General features: G+C 40.9%; 1 protein-coding gene across 1 annotated transcript in view; it reads left to right on the forward strand.

Moving 5' to 3' along the window:
* Positions 1-7,916: 7,916 nt before the first annotated feature.
* OPN5 (opsin 5) overlaps positions 7,917-19,133 on the forward strand; it is a 32,377-nt gene continuing 21,160 nt past the window's right edge. The window contains exons 1-3 of the mRNA XM_027523962.1: positions 7,917-8,046; positions 12,068-12,187; positions 15,887-16,057. Coding sequence (XP_027379763.1) covers positions 7,917-8,046; positions 12,068-12,187; positions 15,887-16,057 — 421 coding nt within the window. The remainder of the gene's footprint in view (positions 8,047-12,067; positions 12,188-15,886; positions 16,058-19,133) is intronic.

Genomic DNA, 19,133 nt, shown 5'->3' on the forward strand with positions numbered 1-19,133 from the left:
GAAGGAAATCCTTTCGCAATGTATGTCAAATCACCATGATGTATACTTAAAATATCTTTTATAATTTGGTATGTCAGTTATACCTCAATAAGTCTGAAATTAAAAAATGGGATCTCATGATCGAAAAAGCACAGTTATTGTGTTGACAAGATAGAATATTTAAAATTGAGATTGTACTGGAAATTCTGGGAATATTTCTTTTTGGGACTGCTCTGAAATAGTCTTATTTTTTAGGATGCTTGCCTGAAATGACTGTGTTTATTGACACATACCCTTTTTTTTTTCCTTTAAAATACATATAATTTCTTCCCTTTGTCCATGAAAACATTTGAATACATTTGAAACAGTGTTCTGTGTGGGTTAAATGTTTGTTCATTGATTTAGTCCACAAGTTTTTAATGAGATTCTACTAGGAGTTAAGTAGTATAACTTCTCATGAGCTGCTGAATTTCTCTAAATCTCAGTATTCTTTTTTTTTAAATTTATTTATCATTTTATTTTATTTTTTGGCTCTGCTGGGTCTTCATTGCTGTGTGGGCTTTTCTCTAGTTGCAGTGATCAGGGGCTCCTCTCTAGTTTCAGTGCGAGAGCTTCTCATTGCAGTGGCAGCTCTTGCTGCAGAGCACAGGCTTTAGGGTATGTGGACTTCAGCAGTTGTGACTCCTGGGCTCTGGAGCACAGCCTTAACAGTTGTCACGCATAGGCTTAGTTGCTGCAAGGCATGTGGGAACTTCCTGGACCAGGGATCGAACCAGTGCCTCCTGCATTGGAAGGCAAATTCTTTACCACTGAGCCACAAGGGAAGCCCCAATCTCAGTATTCTTACTGACAAAAAATTATTGTCTCGGAGTTGTAATGGAACAAGGCGTGTGGAACTCTAAACACATTCCAGTTATGCGAAGAATATCTGATCCATGCTAGGATCCCATAGATGCTTAATACCAGAGAGCAAAAACCTTGATTTTAATTTTGGTAAACCTTTAGAGCTGTAAACCAGGTCAGGACAAAGGTTTATGCTTTAAAAATAATACGTGAGCTTCTCTTTTTCTATTTTTGTGCTCTCCTTCAGGAAGTTATGTTAGGCAATTGAAGAGAGTGTGCTTTGATATTTTTAAAAAAGCTAAGAAGACAATTAATAAAAAGCTCTAGGATTTAATTCTTGGTCCTAAATAGTAATCTGAGATTTTAAAATCTGGAAATAAAAAAGCAAGCGTATGGTGTTTTAAAGTACAGTCAGCAAATAGCATTATTCTAGTTTCTGATCAATATCTGGGCCCAGTAGCTGCTGCTGGGTTTTAATCACCAATAAGTTAAGCTTCCAAAAATTACATCTCTTCTCAATAATTCAATAAAATGAGATTATTTTTTCCAAAGATATGATTGGTCCTTTCAAAAGAGGGGTGGAGAGAGCAGGAAAGTCTAGAAAATGAGTACCTTTCACTTGATACTGTTTAAAATCAGCTGAAGGGCAGAGTAACTAGTGTTTTGGAAAGAACCAATAGGAAGACATCGCAAGATCTGAGCAAACCCAGCTTGAGAAGCCCAGGGAAAGACATTTCTTTTTGGCAGGCCCTTAAATTGGTGAGTTTTAACAAGGGGGAAAAAAATGAAGAAACAAAGAATTCTAAGATGATTGTCGGGAAAATTAAAGGGAATGATAAGGATGGCCGAGGCTGACACAGAGACTGCGGTTCTTAATTCACTTTTAGGGGATGTCTCTCCCTCCTCTTTGGGGTTATAAGAACGAGGAGCAAGTTAGAGCCGTTCTGTCTGACTCTTTATGCTGAATGCCACTGTGTAATTGATGAAGCGAACTGGATTTTTTTTTCCCTCTTGTTGAGTTTAGGGTGAAATCTATCAACTAATGCTTATCAACTTATGTTTAAAAGGCATTGCAGAAACAGAATATTGGATCAGGAATGCAACAAGGAAGAACAGTAGAACAATGAGAGATTGCAGTAAAATTACAGTTTCGGATCTGTCTGAAGCCCTCTGAGTTTCCTGTCAAAGTAACTGTGTGTCTAGCCGGGTTGTTCCTCCCATTTTTCTTTAACCCTCATGTGGTATGGCTGATTTCTTCTCAAAGGAATATGAATAGATTCATTTGCTGAAGATTCTGCATGTGCTTCATGTTGGCCATGACTATTCCTGAGGGCAATGTTGTCACTAGGAATCTCAGCTACATGATCTGATGTGGAGAGTTGGATGAGCTTAGAGCCTGCAGGACATGAATTTGGGAAGGAAGCAGGGGATTTTGTATCCCTTTTTCAAAGCCATTTTATTTTGCCCAAGGTTCTTTTTATCCTAGAGTTTAAGGGCTGGGGGGAGGAAATAAAATGTTCACTGTGAGGGTACAGACAAAAGTATTCCCCACTTGAGAAGGGTTTGCCCATCTGGTGTTCTGTCATGATGCCAGTAGGGGTCCTGAGGTTCTGGTGTCCCCTCTGGGGCTTACATTTTCCTGTATGCTCTTGAGACAATGCCTACCTTGATAATCTGCAGAGGTCTGGGCTATTTGATTGCTTCCTTAGGAAGAGATCCTAATATAGAGAGAATAGGAGTACCCCAGGCAAAGCAAGGGGCAAATGTGCCCCCTGCCAGAATTGGACAATGTTGTCTGGTACTTGGATTGAGTAGGTGGGGACTCTTGTCCTGAGAATGAAAAGTACTGAGAACTGGGAATTAAAATGGTCATTCTTACATGAAATTTGTAGTGCCTTTTGCCTGGGAAAAGTGGTTTGGAGAGAATGTGGGATAAATTAATTTCAAACTCATTACTCAGAAGTTCAGAAGAGGAGAGGTGGTTGAATTGGGAGTTATGTGACAGCTGACACACAAGAAGTTAAGACAAATGATTTAAGACAGAATTAAAGCAGACTTCTATGGCTTACAATCCTCCCATTGCCTTAGATTTGTCAATTTGCTTCAAGCTGAACTGCTTGGAATAAATTGACTTGAAGGTTATTATTCTCAACAGACAACTCAGCCCCCTTTTTACATGGCTTAGGAGCTATTGAGTTGAATTGATCGCTTTCTTGCTGGTTTGGTTCTGCAGCAGAAAATATTCTTTGCTTCCTTTTCCCGCCTTCACTTCCTCTCTTTTCCTCTATCCCTCTCTTCCTTCTCATGCTTCTTGTCTTAAGTGGGTCAAAAAAAAAAAAGACTGTTTTTTTCTCTAGCATCATATTGAACCACGACAGGAAAATCTGAAGGGTGTTATGTGCAGTTCTGTTTGACAGCCGACCTCAGCTGATCACTAGTGTTCTTTGTGGCTGTGAATATTTCTCCTGTAGAGAAGGCAAGGATCTCATTAACACTTAACTAATTTATAAAGGTTACCTCTCCGGAGACCTGGATTGGGGTTATTTGAGCTCCCACATTATTATTTTTTTTTTTCTTGATTGCCACTTTGTTGAAGCTCTTGCAGGGTCCTTCTTCATGTATATAAAAAACAAAAATACCATATCCTTAATACAAGGATGCCAGAATCATCCAGATTGCTTCACTAGGGAACAGATGTGGTTTACAATATATTAGTATGAGTATTATGACTGCCTGATGAACATCAAGCTTCTGCAGCTGCTGACACAGAAAAAAAAATCACCATGAAGAGCATGGTTTATGCTTATTAAATTTATAGAACACTCAGTGAGCAAGAAGAGACTCAAGAAATGGGGAGAAAATTCCCAAGGTGTCTCCTGGGTCCCAGACCTGTGGCTGACATACATTCAGGCCAGTGCTAGGCACAGATCAGGGGCAGAGGTGTGAGTTGCTCCCTGTGTGTGCTGAGATTGCAGGGCTATGAGTAGTCTTTTGCAGAAAAATCTAACTCAACTCCAGCGAGGCCCCCTCTTAATGACAAAGTCCCAAGGGAAGGGACTCATGGACTCAGTAGAGGCCTACCATACAACCTGTAGTTTGTAAATGTTTATATGAATGAATGGGTGTAAAATTTTCACAAATTTCACAAATAATCTGTAACAACTCCTATATTAAAATATAGATATTATAAAAGTAACATACCCCTGCTACATAATTAGAAAATGAATATATCATCAAGTGATCTCAAATAAAAAGTAGAGGAAAAATTCCTCCTAATATCACTATGCATAGTAACAATACTACCACAGTTCATAATAAAAAAAACATAACCCCTGGATATATATCTTTCTATTTTTTTCTCTACTTAAAAAAAAAAAAGTGATTCATAAGTCTTTGATAGTTTTTTTCTTCCCCAACAAATATATTGTGAACACTCTCCTATGTCGACCACATGCGTCAACTCCAATTTATTAGAGAAGAATTTGACAGGAAAGGATAGGGTGAGGGTGATGGCATAAGGCACTGTGGTTCTCCAGCGGAAAAGGCAGAGCCTGAGATTGAAGAGGGCAGCAGAGAGGTGAGAACAAAGCAGGCAAAGAAAATTCCACCCCTGGGTCTTCAGTAGTGGTCTCACTGCTTACGATGAGGGGCCCAGGCTGGCTGGTCATTGGGGCTGAGCTACAAGGAAGTTTGGTCTCAAGTTTTTGGCCTCTTACTGCAAAACTCCAGCTTAGTGAGGGGCACACATTTCTGGAATCAATGTGTGTGTGTATTTTTTTCATCTGTAGGAATTCTTTTAAAAGTTTTTGACAAAATTCGACACTTATTTATGATAAGAACTCTCTAGAAAGTGGGCATAGAGGGAATCTACCTGAACATATTAAAGGCCATATATGAAAAACCCATGGCAAACATTATCCTCAATAGTGAAAAACTGAAAGAATTTCCTCTAAGATCAAGGACAAGATGAGCGTGTCCATCTGCTTTCACCACTTTGATTCAGCATAGTTTTGGAATTGAGGTTAAACTGAATCTAACCACAGGCCTTTTGTCCTCTAGGCCTATTGTGGGTAGCCTTTGAAGACAGTAGTAAAAATGGGCCAACACCCACTTGACAATGACCTAGATAAGCCATCCATTGGACTTACAGAATTTTAAAATCTGTGTTTCCTTGCTTACATTATATTAGGCTTAATGCTAAGAAATTTGACCTCTAGAAGCTGAATATTGTCAATTCTTGCTGCTCTTCTTGCTTTGATGTCCTTTCCCTAACTCTTGGGTGCTTCTTTGTTAACTTTCTGGATATTTCATGGCCTTCCGTGTACTTTCAAGCATCACCATGTTTTACCATGTTTCCATCCTCCTCCTTTATGCCATAATTGATGTTACCTGTATCCCACTTTGGAGAAGGCAATGGCACCCCACTCCAGTACTCTTGCCTGGAAAATCCCATGGACGGAGGAGCCTGGTAGGCTGCAGTCCATGGGGTTGCTGAGGGTCGGACACGACTTCACTTTCACTTTCACGCATTGGAGAAAGAAATGGCAACCCACTCCAGTGTTCTTGCCTGGAGAATCCAAGGGATGGGGAGCCTGGTGGGCTGCCGTCTATGGGGTTGCACAGAGTCGGACACGACTGAAGTGACTTAGCAGCAGCAGCAGTATCCCACTTATTTTCAGCTCCACTGGCTGCTACTGGGTACCAAGTAACTCATTTCAGAAACTCCTTGATGTTAAAGATTTCATGGATGCTGACAGATTCACATCTTATTTTCTCAGATAATATATGTGCATGCATGCGTGCTCAGTCATGTCCAACTTTTTATGACCCCAAGCATTGTAGCCCGCCAGACTCCTCTGTCCATGGAATTTGCCAGGCAAGAACACTGGAGTGGGTTGCCATTTCCTACTCCAGAGGATCTTCCTAACCCAAGGATTGAACCTGTGTCTCTTGAGCCTCCTGCATTAGCAGGTGGATTCTTTACCATTGTGCCATCTGGGAGGCCCCTCAGATGGTATATACCTAGAAATAAATGTGGGGTTGATAAAGCTTTCAGGCAAAAAAACCACAAACTTTTCAGAAGCCAGAGCAGCCCAGTAGGGAAGCCCATTTTGGGAAGAACACTTTCAGATCCTATGTATAAGTAGCTATCTACAATGTCCATGCTACCTCCTGCCTTAAACAGTGACAATTCAGCAGGTCAGAGAGAAATCTGTGGCCTAACATTCTTTGAAGATAATTCTAAGACTGGATAAAGTTGGATAGAATTAAATCATCATCCTTGACACTGATTTAAAGTATTTACTTCCTCTTAGTAGGTGATGATTTGCCATTCTGTTTTCCGTATCTGCTAAATAGTCATTTGTAAATTCTTTCAGTTTAGACAGGAGAACTTGGGTCTGGCTCCATCTCAAGTTACCTCTTAATTTTTATTGTGAAATCATAGAGGTCAATGCTAGTAACTCAAAAAATATTGAAAACTTTTACAGGTGATGAGGAGTGGGGATGTCTTTAGATTTTTCTATAATAAGCTGTTATGAGAACAGTTTTCAGAAGCATTATTTATGGGCAAAAGACCATTAAGTAGCAAATGTTAGGGTGCCAGAGTATATTTTATTGCTCAAAGGAATATCTGAACATGAATAATGTGATTAATGACATACAATTTACTCCAAGAGTTTTTTTTTTTTTTTTTAATCTTTGCATAGAATCATAAATCTGGGGGGGGGTGTCTCGAGCAGTCATTTATTTTATTCTTCACTTTTAGATAGGAGGCTTCTTTTGCAACTCTTGGCATCTTCCCTGAAATATCAGACTTTTCACAGAAGCATTTGCACTGTTATATGGTATTTTTACAGCAAACAGTGGATTTAGAGAATGGATTGGAAGGGGTGGGGGTGGGCAATAACGGAGTTGCTTTCTGCTTTAAGAAATTTGAAACTCAAATCTGCCTGTGGATGAGCCTAGTGTTGTTGCTGTTTAATTACTCAGTCGTGTCTGACTCTTTGTGACCCCACGGACTGTAGCCCGCCAGGCTCCTCTGTCCATGGGATTTTCCAGGCAAGAATGCTGAAGTGCATTGCCATTTCCTTCTCCAGGGGATCTTCCCGACCCAGGGATTGAACCCGGGTCTCCTGCACTGGCTGGCTGATTCTTTATCACTGCACCAATTACAGAGTTCTACCAAAATAGAACTCATTTCTAAACAGTCTAATGTTGAAAGATATTTTGTTTTTAAGTAACTCAGCTTTAAATTTTATTATTGTAAAATATTTTTTTTTCTGTTCCTTTCCTGACAATCCTTTAGTTCTTAACCTCATTTAGTGAAGATTCTATGTCTCTTTGTATTCAGTGCTCTAATAATCAATGACTATTTTTTCTTTTAGAAAAATTCTGAAGCTCACTGAACATATAACTGACAGAGATGCTCCTCTGGGCAGTTTGGATAAATAAAAACCCACTATACTCTGGCAAATTAAAATATTTTATATATTGATAGGATTTTAATAAATATTGATTAAATATCTCATATGTGTGTGTGCATGTATGTGTGTGTGTATCCAAACCACATCTTTTCTTGGCTCAGACCTTTACAAAAACTGAGAAGCAGCCTTATGTGGCAGCCTGGATGGGAAGGGAATTTCAAGGAGAATGGATACTCTACGTTTGGCTGAGCCCTTTTCCTCTCCACCTGAAATTATCACTACATTATTAATCGGCTATACTCTAATATAAAGTAAAAAGTTTAAAAGTTAAAAAAAAATTGCCAGAAGTAGTAAAATGGATGAGATTTGGCCTTCAGCCTCTTATTCACCCAAGGAGGGTGTGAAGTGGCACAAACTGGGTGGCAGTGGGAAGGAAATAACAGACACTTGGATAGCCTACACACTGGCGAATTGAATATTGACAAATGTGGATAGTGGAAGAAAAACGCGCAAGTGTTCACCAGTTATTAGAGACTCAAGCATGACCCTGCGAACTTGATTTTCATTTTAAAGCTGGGGGCACGGCCGTGAGATGGGTCGGGCGGGCTTCTTCTGGGCTCTTGTGACCTGCACGCGTCTGCCTTTCAGACCGCTGCGCTGGAGGAGAGCATGGCTTTGAACCACACGGCCCCACCCCCGGACGAGCGCCGGCCGCCTTATCTTCGCGATGGGGATCCCTTTGCTTCCAAGCTTTCCTGGGAAGCGGATTTAGTGGCTGGCTTTTACTTAACAATCATTGGTAAGTTTCCTTGTTTTTTTTTTTTTTTCTGTGCAAAGGCTGCATCTAGAAAATTCATAGGCTGCTATCTTGACTTTGCACAAAGATGCCAACACTTAAGTGTATATTTTGAGATGAAGAGTGGGAGGAAGCAGGAAAAACGGGTGGCATCCGGCCTTTATGTTTCATAGAAACGACTCCATTATCTTTATTATTAGGAATAAATATTCCCTCGATAATCCGAGAAGCTTTACAGCAAAATAATTTATCTTGAGACTATTTCATTTTGATTGCTTTGGTAGTAGGTTTGTCCACCGAGTAATAAAATTAATGATAAGGAGATCTTATTTAAAATAGAGTGCTTTTACTTTTTGAAAAGTGTTCTTGATGTGATGCTAAGAGTATAGGCTCAGAATGGACCTTAAAATACATCCAGTTTAGCCTCTGTTTTTTGCGACGGAGGGAACTCTGTCCCCAAGCTACCGTCAGGAGGATCATACTGAGTTTGCTTCACCTGAAGTCAAGTCTGGCCATGACAGCATCACCAAGTGATTTTGGTGAGAGTTGAAAAAACGTCTGAATAATAAGTGGAAGTCAGTCCAGGGTCTAAAGTTTCTGTGCCTGATCCACAGCGTGGTGCATCTTCTTCCTGGCTTTGGCATCCAGCGTGGTGGCCGCAAGTGGCTCCTCAGTACTTCTAACTTCTCCAAATTGAGACATGTGTAGTGTAAATAGAAATCAGATACTGAAAACACAGGACCAGAACAAATAATGTAAAATAGCTCATTAATAATTTTAAACAATCGGCTACAGGTGGTGCTAGTGGTAAAGAACCTGCCTTTCAGTGCAAGAGACCAAGAAATGCCGGTTCGATCCCTGGTTTGGGAAGATCCCCTGGAGGAGGGCATGGCAATCCACTCCAGTATTTTTGCCTGGAAAATCCCATTGACAGAGGAGCCTGGCGGGCCACAATCTGTAGGGTCATGCAGAGTTGAGCACAACTGAAGCGACTTAGCATAGCACACACAGCTAACCCATTAGGTTAAATAAATATATTTTCAAAATAAATAGTAATATTTTTATTTTGCTTGATATGACTACCAGAAAAAAATTAAATATGCATGTGACTCATATTTCTGGTTTCCATTATATTTCTATTGGACAGCACCAGTCTAGGTAATTAGATTCAACCGTAATATTTTTCTTACATTTAAAATCATTGTTTTAAATTTGGGTAACCAGCATGCAGGTGGGTTACGTCTTTAGATGTGTCTGCCTTTAATCTTTTTACATGTTGGGTCAAGCTTTCTCAATTTCTTTCTTTCTCTCCTTTTCCCTTCTTTCCTCCTCCCATCTCTCTTTCTCATCTACTTATTACTGGCTAAGACTTTCATTTAACCTCCTGAAATTAGCCAAACTCATTAGAAAAGTCTGGAGACCCCTCTATGGTCAGTGCTTGAGGAAAAGGAATTAATGAAATTGAATTAGAAATTCTACTGCAAAGGGTTTTCCTGAGTCCTTGGTTTTGTTATTAGTTATTATCATACTGACTTAAATTCTGTTTCTTATAAATGGACCTCCACATCCTTTCAAACACAACTGTATGGGCAAAGGGCCCATCCTTTGCCACTGTTTATGCTGCTGGAAACACAGCTGTGAACATAATGGGCAAACTGCCCTCTGCCCACACAGAGACTATCTGGTAGTAAAATCCACATTGCATTTTTATTAAACGTAAGTACCTTCAGTGATCAGAAAAGACAGAAAAATAGACATCTTATAAATAGAATTTGTCTCAATCAGTTGTGAGGAATGAATTACAAAGTAGCATCTGTAACCTGACAGATATCTCCAGATGACACAAAATAGGATGTTTAGGGGTCTGAAGGAAAATCTACTGTAATATTCAAGTGGAGGAACTGAGGAGGCTCCAGGAAAAGAGGTCCCAAAAGAATCCAGGAACAAAGGGAGCCTCAGATGACTCAGGGAGTCGAAGGTGGGACCAAACGTATGTTCCCAGGTCTCTGTTCAGGGTGCAGCCAGATTCAGCTGGAGGGAAGGGGAGGCTGGACTCATCCTTGACCCAGTTTTGGGCTTGGTTCTGTGCCTGATTCCCCTACTTCTAGGACAGGTGTAAGGATGTGCCCAGATTCTTTTAAGGAACCAGTAGAGTGAAATTCTTGTGAAATACTAGAAGTCTTAAGGAAAACTGGAAGATGAAAAAATAACGTGAGTTTGGAATAGAGGAGAAATAAACAAGAGACCCATTTCCATCCTCTGTTCTTTTACTAGAAACACTTAGTTCATCAAGGGTCTATACACAAGATCTAACATTTTTGTATTCATAGAAAGAGTCAGGATTGTCATCATCAAAAAAGTCCCCCTTGCTTTAGCTTTTACCTTCTTCATCTTCTTCTCCTTTTAACTCTCATTAAAAATAAGCTTGTGTTCTGTTAATATTCCCCTAGGGGAGATTGCCTGTGAGAACAATTTATATGTAGCTCGTAGAGAGTTGACTATTTTTTTGATAAGCTTTGGGCACTGGGTGAAGCCTTAATGAATCAGTAGTAAAAATAATTTGAGAAAGGAAAAGTAAGAAATTCAGTATTCTCAGAAGAAAAAGACAAAGGATGTTTAAATGATCTTTGTGTATCAAATGCATAGTTACTGCTTTTAATCTTTTTGGATACGAAGTAGAAGCCACGTGTTTGTAATTTTTCCAGCCATGTTGTCACTTTTTAATTTCCCAGTGCGCCTTGCTAGCTGGTTCCCTTGAATGAGACCTGGGTTTCATTGCAGTTGGTTTGCTCTGGAATCTCCACAGTCTCTCCTATTTTTTGCCTCTTCTGTCTTAAGAAAGCTAAAGAGGTTTTAATGGCCCACAAGGCCAATCTGACGCCTGGAATTCACAATTTCCTAAGAGCACGAAGCAGTTAGTGCCTGCTGGTTTCATACCATCAGCTGAAACACCCAGCTGTGAAACACACGGCTGCCCCTCAAATGAATTGTGGTGGAGAAGTAGAAGTTAAGATAGAAAAATCTGGGTTTCTCCTGTTAATACTCTCCTTATTCCTTACTACTAAAGGCAGCTGTACCAGATTCTCATTTATACACAGCTATGAAGCAAGAATTCCTGAAGAAATCTACTCTACATGTTAAGCTATGGAAGTAGGTGTATTCTTTTCTTCACTAAAGTCAGTAGGGATTGGGTCTTTTTGGATTTAAACTGGGTTTGCAAGAGCTTTTGAACAGTTATCATTGTAATGCCAAAGCTGATCAGTCATTAATAAAAGGATATTAAAAGTGGGAACACATTGATACCATTGTTGGTAGGTTGGTGGGTTGACGGCCACCTTCTCTCCCTTTGGTGGGAGGGGGAGAGCCCACGTTACCAATTGTCACCCACTTCCCCTCCGTGCCTACTCCAGTAGCAGTGGCAGACACCCAACGTCCATGTCCGCAGGATGCAAAAAGCCCTGGATGTGTCTCCAGGAGATGAACCCTGTCCTTGCAGGGGGCCATGCTAACCTAGTCTGGCCTCTGCCACTCCTGAATGCCAGTTCCCCCTCAGGAGTCCACAAGGAGAGTAAAAGCACCTCAGTTTGTTTGGGTCACTTCGTCTTCAGAATTTACTGATAGCCAAGGGGTTCACCCTTCTCATCAGAGGGAAGGAGTTTTTTCTATAAAGCCAGTACTCTAAAGATGGCTAAGGAGATGCTCCATCCTGGGGGCTAGTACAAGTACTGACCATGGGGATTCCCTCACCCTCCTGAGCTTCACTGGGAAATCAGTGGCTCCTTTTTCTGGGTAAGTGCAGTTTAATAACCCCTGACTCCTATCCTTTTTGGAGGCAACCCATCCCTCGCCTGTCACTTACACCTCATGCTTTTTATTTCATCTTCTTAACTTAGATTTTTATTTAGAGTCCTCTCACTACCCTCTTAAATCAATGGTGTCCGTTTTTGAAATTGAGAAGTGTTTCATATCCGAGGCAGCTCTAAATCCTAGTCTTAATGATGGAAATTTCTATTTTTCCTTGTAGGGATTCTGTCCACGTTTGGAAATGGGTATGTCCTTTATATGTCTTCTAGACGAAAAAAGAAGCTGAGACCTGCGGAAATAATGACTGTCAATTTAGCAATCTGTGATCTGGGGATTTCAGGTAACACTGCCATGCCGTTTCTCCTTTGAGGGTTTCAATGCCCAGTTATAAAGTCCTCACGGACTCACAGATCAGCCTACCCTCAGCTTCTTTTGCTTCTCTTTTCACAAGTCATCTTTGCAGAATTTGTGGTAAGTCAGCAGAGTGTTGTCTGGCTATGGAGATTGTCCATTTAGTGTGTATTGAGTCCTTTCAGTGTGGCAGGTGTGTTAGATGCTGAGGATACAATTTGAAATGATACATGATGCTTCAGATACCTCATACTGTACGGGGCTAAGTGATTCCAAAAACAAACTTACAGACAGGCTGTAGATCACTATTTTGAGCTCTGTCACATCCCTCCCACTCTTATGGAAATCTGTTAAGCATCAGGGGAGTACGGTCTTAGGCTAAAAGATGAATCTGAGAGGTGAGTCTAGGTCTAGGAAGGAGGGAGGGCTGCCCTTGTAATGACATACTTAAGTGTGGCTTAGGGACTGAGTGCAAGAATAGGAAACTTTTAGTTCAATAGCACTTGAATTTGGCTGCACAAAAATATCACCTGGGGAACTTAAAACAAGAACAACAACTTATGGCTGAGTTTCATACCCAGAAATTTTTATTTAATTGGTTGAGAATGTTACTCTGACATCAGGTTATTTAGGATTAGAAAATTAAAGCTTCCAGGTAAATTTGTTGTGCAGCCAAAATTTTGAACCCCTGGTTTATTTCTTGCTTTTTTGGCCTCTCTGATTACCCAGCAAGGAGGAACTGGAAGACAATTTGTCTTTAACTGTAATTCATTTTTACAAATATGAATGATTTGGGGGTAAGTCACCTCCTTTTGGGTTCATCTATACAATCTAAGTGTTGCCTAGATACACACAAATATGTCTTTGGATCCCTATTTTCTGCTACGTAGCATGTAGTCTTAAGTTACTAGAATTGGGGAAATAGAGTTTGAATAGCACACATCAACTTGTCTTTCCACCAGAAATATTTTAGCAGTTTCCCATCTAAGCATCCTTTAAAAAATATTTCCTGGTATTTGTTTCTCTCTTCATAAGTAGATTTTTCTGCTACTGCCAATCTCTAAAAACATGGCTCAGTGATAAGTGTTGATCCACTGAGTCACTATTTATCACACAGCAGTGGATGTGCTGCCCTCTTACTGAGTTTGGATGATCTTGGTTATTTGGGAAGACTTTTCTCAGCATGGACAGGCTGAAATATCGTCAGCTCTTTGGGAAATACACATGCATACTAAGGGGAGCACGACAGCACTGGCCCCTTTCTGTGAAAATAAGTTAAGATGCGCCTGGGGGTGATTTGCGAGACTGCAAAATGAGTGCCATTTTCCATTTGGACACACGATGGCGGTGTCGCAACATGAATAATCGCGCTCCCGCTCAGCTCACCATGCTGCCCCCTAGTGATGCTTGACTGAAACCTGCCAGTTCAGCCACATCCTTCACTTGGAGCGGACAGATGCTTACACTTGAATTAGACTAGTCTGGGGCTTCCCAGGTAGTTCGGTCGGTAAAGAATCTGCCTGAAATGCAGGAGATGCAGGTTCAATCCTGGGTAGGGAAGATCCCCTGGAGAAGGGCATGGCAACCCACTCCAGTACTTTGCCTGGAGAATCCCATGGACAGAGGAAGCTGGTTGGCAACAGTCCACAGGGTCCCAAAGAGTTAGACATGACTGAAGTGATTGAGTGCATACAGCATGCATAATTGGCTGGGTCCATTGAAAATACTTTCAGCCAAGCAGGTCTGCTCTAGGGCTGTATAAACCACCTGCTCTGCATGTCTCTTAGAGTAATTCACCAGGAAGCATTTTCTTCCATGGGTTAGTTTTCTCTGATCAACTCAGACCATTTTTTCCAACCTCTGGATCTCTCATTCTCTCTCGTTCTCTCTTTTTTAATTTAATTTAAAAATGTTTATGTCTTTTAAATTTTTTCCTTGCTTTAATATGTACATTATAAAGCACCTTGAAAAACACATCCTAGAGACCAGATGTGTTTCATCTATACAACTAATATTTGTTGTTTAAATATCAATGGCTCTCAATCATGAATATGTATCACAATCACCTGGGGAGATAAAAAATATACTGTGATGGCTTAGCTTTCTCGAGATAAATTAAATCAGATTATTTGGGGGTTGGAACTCTGGACACTGATATTTAAAATTAAGCAAAGCAAAGCAAAACAAAAAAATCCTCCAGTGATTTTAACGTGCAGCTGGGTTTGAGGAGAGACATTTCCAAAACATTCATCAAATCCCTTTGGCATGGACTTCCTTGGTGATCCAGTGGTTGAAAATATGCCTGCTTACACAGGGGACATGGGTTCGTTCCCTGGTCTGGGAAGATTCTACATGCCTTGGGGCAACTAAGCTGTATGCTACAACTCCTGAGCCCCCTGAGCTCTAGAGCCTGCCATGGCAATGAGAAGCCTGAGCACCACAATTAGAGAGTAACCCCCACTTCCTGCAATTAGAAAAAGCCCGCACACAGTAACAAAGACCCAGTGCAGCCAAAAACAAACAAACAAACACACAAACAAATAAAAATTTAAAAAACGGTTTGACATCCCAAAGGTTCTAGATGACATCCCAGAGGTTTGTTAAAGGCTCCACTCTAGACAGAAGCCTAACATATCTTTTTTGCTGATGGATCCCAGGCACCTCCATCAAGTCACTGTCAATTGCCTTTTTTGGCTGCCTTTAGCACCACCCAGCAGACCCTTAGCTCAAACTCTGAGTTTGCTGTTGTCCCTGCCTAGAATATTTTCCCTTTAAATGTTTGCTCGAGTTCTGGGCCACTGATTAACATCTACCTACACCTCACATTCACAGAGAGGTCTTCCCTGATCTGATTGAAAACAGCAGATTCTGTCTCTCTCCTTTGTCTGTTTCATTTTTCTTCCCTCCACTCATCATGAGCCATCATTCCATCATATCGTATCTTACAAATTATTGTTTGGTCTCCTCTGTTAAAAATGAATCTGTTAATCTTGATCTCCACATTGTCCTCTAGCACCATATACATAATGAGCATTAAATAATTATTTGTTGAACAAAACAAGAACTCTTTTACATTGGGTTTCCCTACTGACAATGGAGTATAGACCCAATAGGATTAGAAAGCTCTGAGATGAAGGTGCTCAGTCTAGTTAGTTGGAGTATGGCACCGGCTGTGTAGACAGCTAGAGGTGATGTGTGTCTAGCTTATAAAAGCACCCAATAAAGATGAGTTACTTGATTGAATTAACAGTGTATCAAGGGAGGGTACACCTGGGAAGGGTGGGAGGGGCCAGCATTTGCAGGCTGTGAATGTGTTACTTGGGTTTTCTGATGCATGAATGTTGGGGAACCGTCTTCAGAATCAGATACAGGCGTTGGAAAGCTTCCTCAGCAGTTCTCTTCAAGGAGGGGGAAGATTGACTATATACGGGATAAGGAGGGTGCAGGGTGTGAATTAAAATAGAAGACTACTTTCTAGAAAGTAACAAACAAAACAAGCTGATGAAGGCTGCAGGGATAAATAGTTTAAATCCTAGAGATCCGGGTCTGGTTGTAAACAAATTGGACCTAACGTTTCCCAAAATAGCTCCCTCTTGTCTGCCTAGGATAAGACTCCACAGCGAGTTGGGTGGGCAGGGTAAAGTTTAACCGGAGGGAACGTCCCTTGACAAGTCACTTGGCGCTCTAGTTGTAGGCAAACCGTTCACCATCATCTCTTGCTTCTGTCACCGCTGGGTGTTTGGCTGGATTGGCTGCCGCTGGTATGGATGGGCTGGATTTTTCTTTGGCTGTGGAAGCCTTATCACTATGACTGCTGTCAGCCTGGACCGATACCTGAAAATCTGCTATTTATCATATGGTAAGTAGGAAGGTTTCTATTCCCTGAGAGTCGAATCTAGGTGGATTGTCAGAGCGGTACATGTTTTACCCAGAGATAATAAACAAAGATTATGAATACACTGAGAGACCAGGAGTATTTCTACTCATAGCCTATCTTGTTCTAACTTACACTTAAAGACTCGAACCTGTGTCCATGTAGGTTTCTTTCAATACTGTTTTTTATAGGAATGTCTGGTGTTTCGCTACGATGCTTTTATGAAAGTATCATCTCTTTGTATAAAGTGTGTAAGCTTTTACTGTGTTATGCAATGTAAGCAAAAGAAATAAAATGCACTGAAAGGATATTGGGTCCAAGATGTTTTAGCTGTTTCCCCGCGTAGTAAGTATAATTATATGGAAAGATTTTTCTGATTCTCCTTTAGCACTCAGGCTCCCTGTGGCTGCAGAGATGAGGAATTCTCCTCCAGGTTAGAGAACCAAGCCTGCAGGAAAGGACACACATACGAAATACCAGCCAACATTCTTTTTGTGGTCTTGGTATGTAGAAAGAGCAGTGGGTAAGAGAATCGGTTAGGGGTGAGCCAGCCATAAACACACTTTCAGAGGCTAGTGATCAGATTTTAATGATAAGACCGTTCTACAATGTGAAAAATAAATTTGTAATACTTTGGCTTCTTGGGCTTCTGGAAAAATTATTGAACCCGAAAGAGATGCATTTGGCCCTTTAAATTTAATATTGAAAACTAGGTGCAGCCAGAGAATGATACTGGTTCATGCTACACTGCTTTGCTCATCAGTCTCAATCAGCTTGGTGATTGTGACCATGGAGACAGAACATGGCCTGGAGCCCAGAATGGGAAAGATCAAGTTGATGTGACACTCTCAATGGGGTAGAATTTTTCTTTATATTTTAAAAGCTTGCAATCCTAAATTAAAAACGAAATATACAGGAGCTTGGGGTGGGGGATAGGGTCACGATCCAATGCGTGCACCATCCAGCGCTCATCTTTGAGAAAAATTTTGCATCGCTTTTTCTAACAGTTTAGAATCTGCAGTAGAAATAATTTGAATCAAAAATTCCAATAAAATACAAAAAATACAATTATACCTATTCTGGATGATATCAGAGTCAATTTTTTTCTGTACACTTATTTTTGATCATATCAAGTAAATTTTTATCATATCAAGTAGATTTTACAGATGAAGAAGCAAAAAGTTCAATTTCCTGAAGATATTTGAGGAATACTAAACCTCAATGTCTCTGCTTTTTAAATATTTTCTTGACTTCAGGCTTCAGGTCCAATATGGAGATAATGTTGCTCACTCCCCAGAATCACGGCAGGGCACAACTCCCATGGGCACTGTATATGCTTTCCAGCTTCTTCTAAGATTGATTCTCGATAGTCTGGTTCATCATTTGATTTGTTGCACAATTAAACCCTCCACACGGTATCTTGGAATGTTGGAATTAGGAAGTCGCTTGGGGCCATGTAGACCTTTCCCCCATGCAATGGGATAAAGTGTTTTAAGGCGTCCCTGACAGACAGCCACCTGGCCTCTTCTTGAGTAATTCCAGTGACCAGTGACGGGGAGCTTACTACTGCACAAGGCAGCCCATTCTCTGATTGGTCTGCTCTGGTTGTTACAATGTTATTCCTTATATTGAGACAAAACTGCTTCCCAGTAACCTCCACCCATTGGTCCTAGTTCTGACTGCTGGAGCATCACAGAACCAATCTACTAATCTACTCCCTCCTGTACTTGACAGCCTTTCACCATAACCGAATGTAAGTATAAAACACCTCACCAAGCAACCCTCACCGTAAACGCTTCTACATATGCTTATGCACGTTCCTGTAAATTTATATAATTATCCGTGCCAATGTTTTCTGCGTTATAATGGATAACCAAGAGCTGACAGATATCGTGGCTACCTGATTGTTACTCCTATCTGGTGGGTCCATGAGATTTGCATTTTATGACGATGTCTATTTGAAAAAAAATAGAGACGAAGGAGACCATCTGTTACGTTTCTTGTTAGTGCCAAATGAAACAAACACAGGAGTGAATATTCATGTCAATGTAGTCCTTCATAGTTTGCAAAGGAGACCTGGCATGGTTCATTTCACCCTTCTCGAAATCTGTAAGCAGTAGATTTTTATTTCCTCCATTTTACTGCTAAGAACACTGACGTCTGGAAAGGTTACGTGAAGCGGGTCAAATACTAGAAATGAGAAGGATTAGGCCCTTCTGATTTTCCCAGACCTCACGTGACGCTAAGCAGAGTCTGTGCTGAAGAAATCATTTGGCTTTTATTAAATATGATTCGATATTTCTTCTCTGCTACCAAAACCCAAGGCAGGGAGGAGTCACCTCTCTGGCTCTTTGGGTTCCAGGCGATAAATGGGGTGGAGGGAACTTCCTGTAGAGGCTGAAGCCCTAGAGCAGGCTGACCTGTCTTTGGTGGTGGTATTGAACTTTGTAAAATGATCACTAGTGCTTTACAGCTTTCCTTCACTGACTGCACTGTTTCTGCCTCTTGGAATTCTCTTTTGGCTAATGGAAACCAGTGCTGAAACACGGAGTTTTTTTTTTTTCCTTTGTTTTTCTGAAAATATTTTCACAGAATTACTTTGCAGAGCATGGTATGTTCTACCTAGGTTCCCCACTTCTTCACCTTTGGCTGTGAGTGTGACTGTTGTGTTAATAACATTGGAAGAGTTAAAATCTGCTCTCACCCAACCCTTATAACATCACCCCACACCGTCATGACTCTGGCATCCACCCCCACTCCTCGAGTTCTTAGGTGAGAGGCACACAAGCTTTTTGGAAGAAGGATATTTTAGACACAAGCAGTGTCTTCTCATTTCTCCCCCAAAGGACTCTACCTCTGATGAACCCTTAACACATGCTTTTTGAGGCTCCATTTGTATATTCTACCAGTTAGCCTCTTATCCTGGATAGGAGCTCCAAGGTCATTCTGGATATTTTCCCAAGATCTTCCACCGTCTACAGCCTCCTCTCATCTTTTTACCGCCACCTCTCCCCAGCTTTTGTCACATCCCCCTCCCAAGGCTCCCAGACGCCTAGAGAAA

This window comes from Bos indicus x Bos taurus, chromosome 23 (assembly GCF_003369695.1).
Source record: "Bos indicus x Bos taurus breed Angus x Brahman F1 hybrid chromosome 23, Bos_hybrid_MaternalHap_v2.0, whole genome shotgun sequence".
Taxonomy (NCBI): Eukaryota; Metazoa; Chordata; class Mammalia; order Artiodactyla; family Bovidae; genus Bos; species Bos indicus x Bos taurus.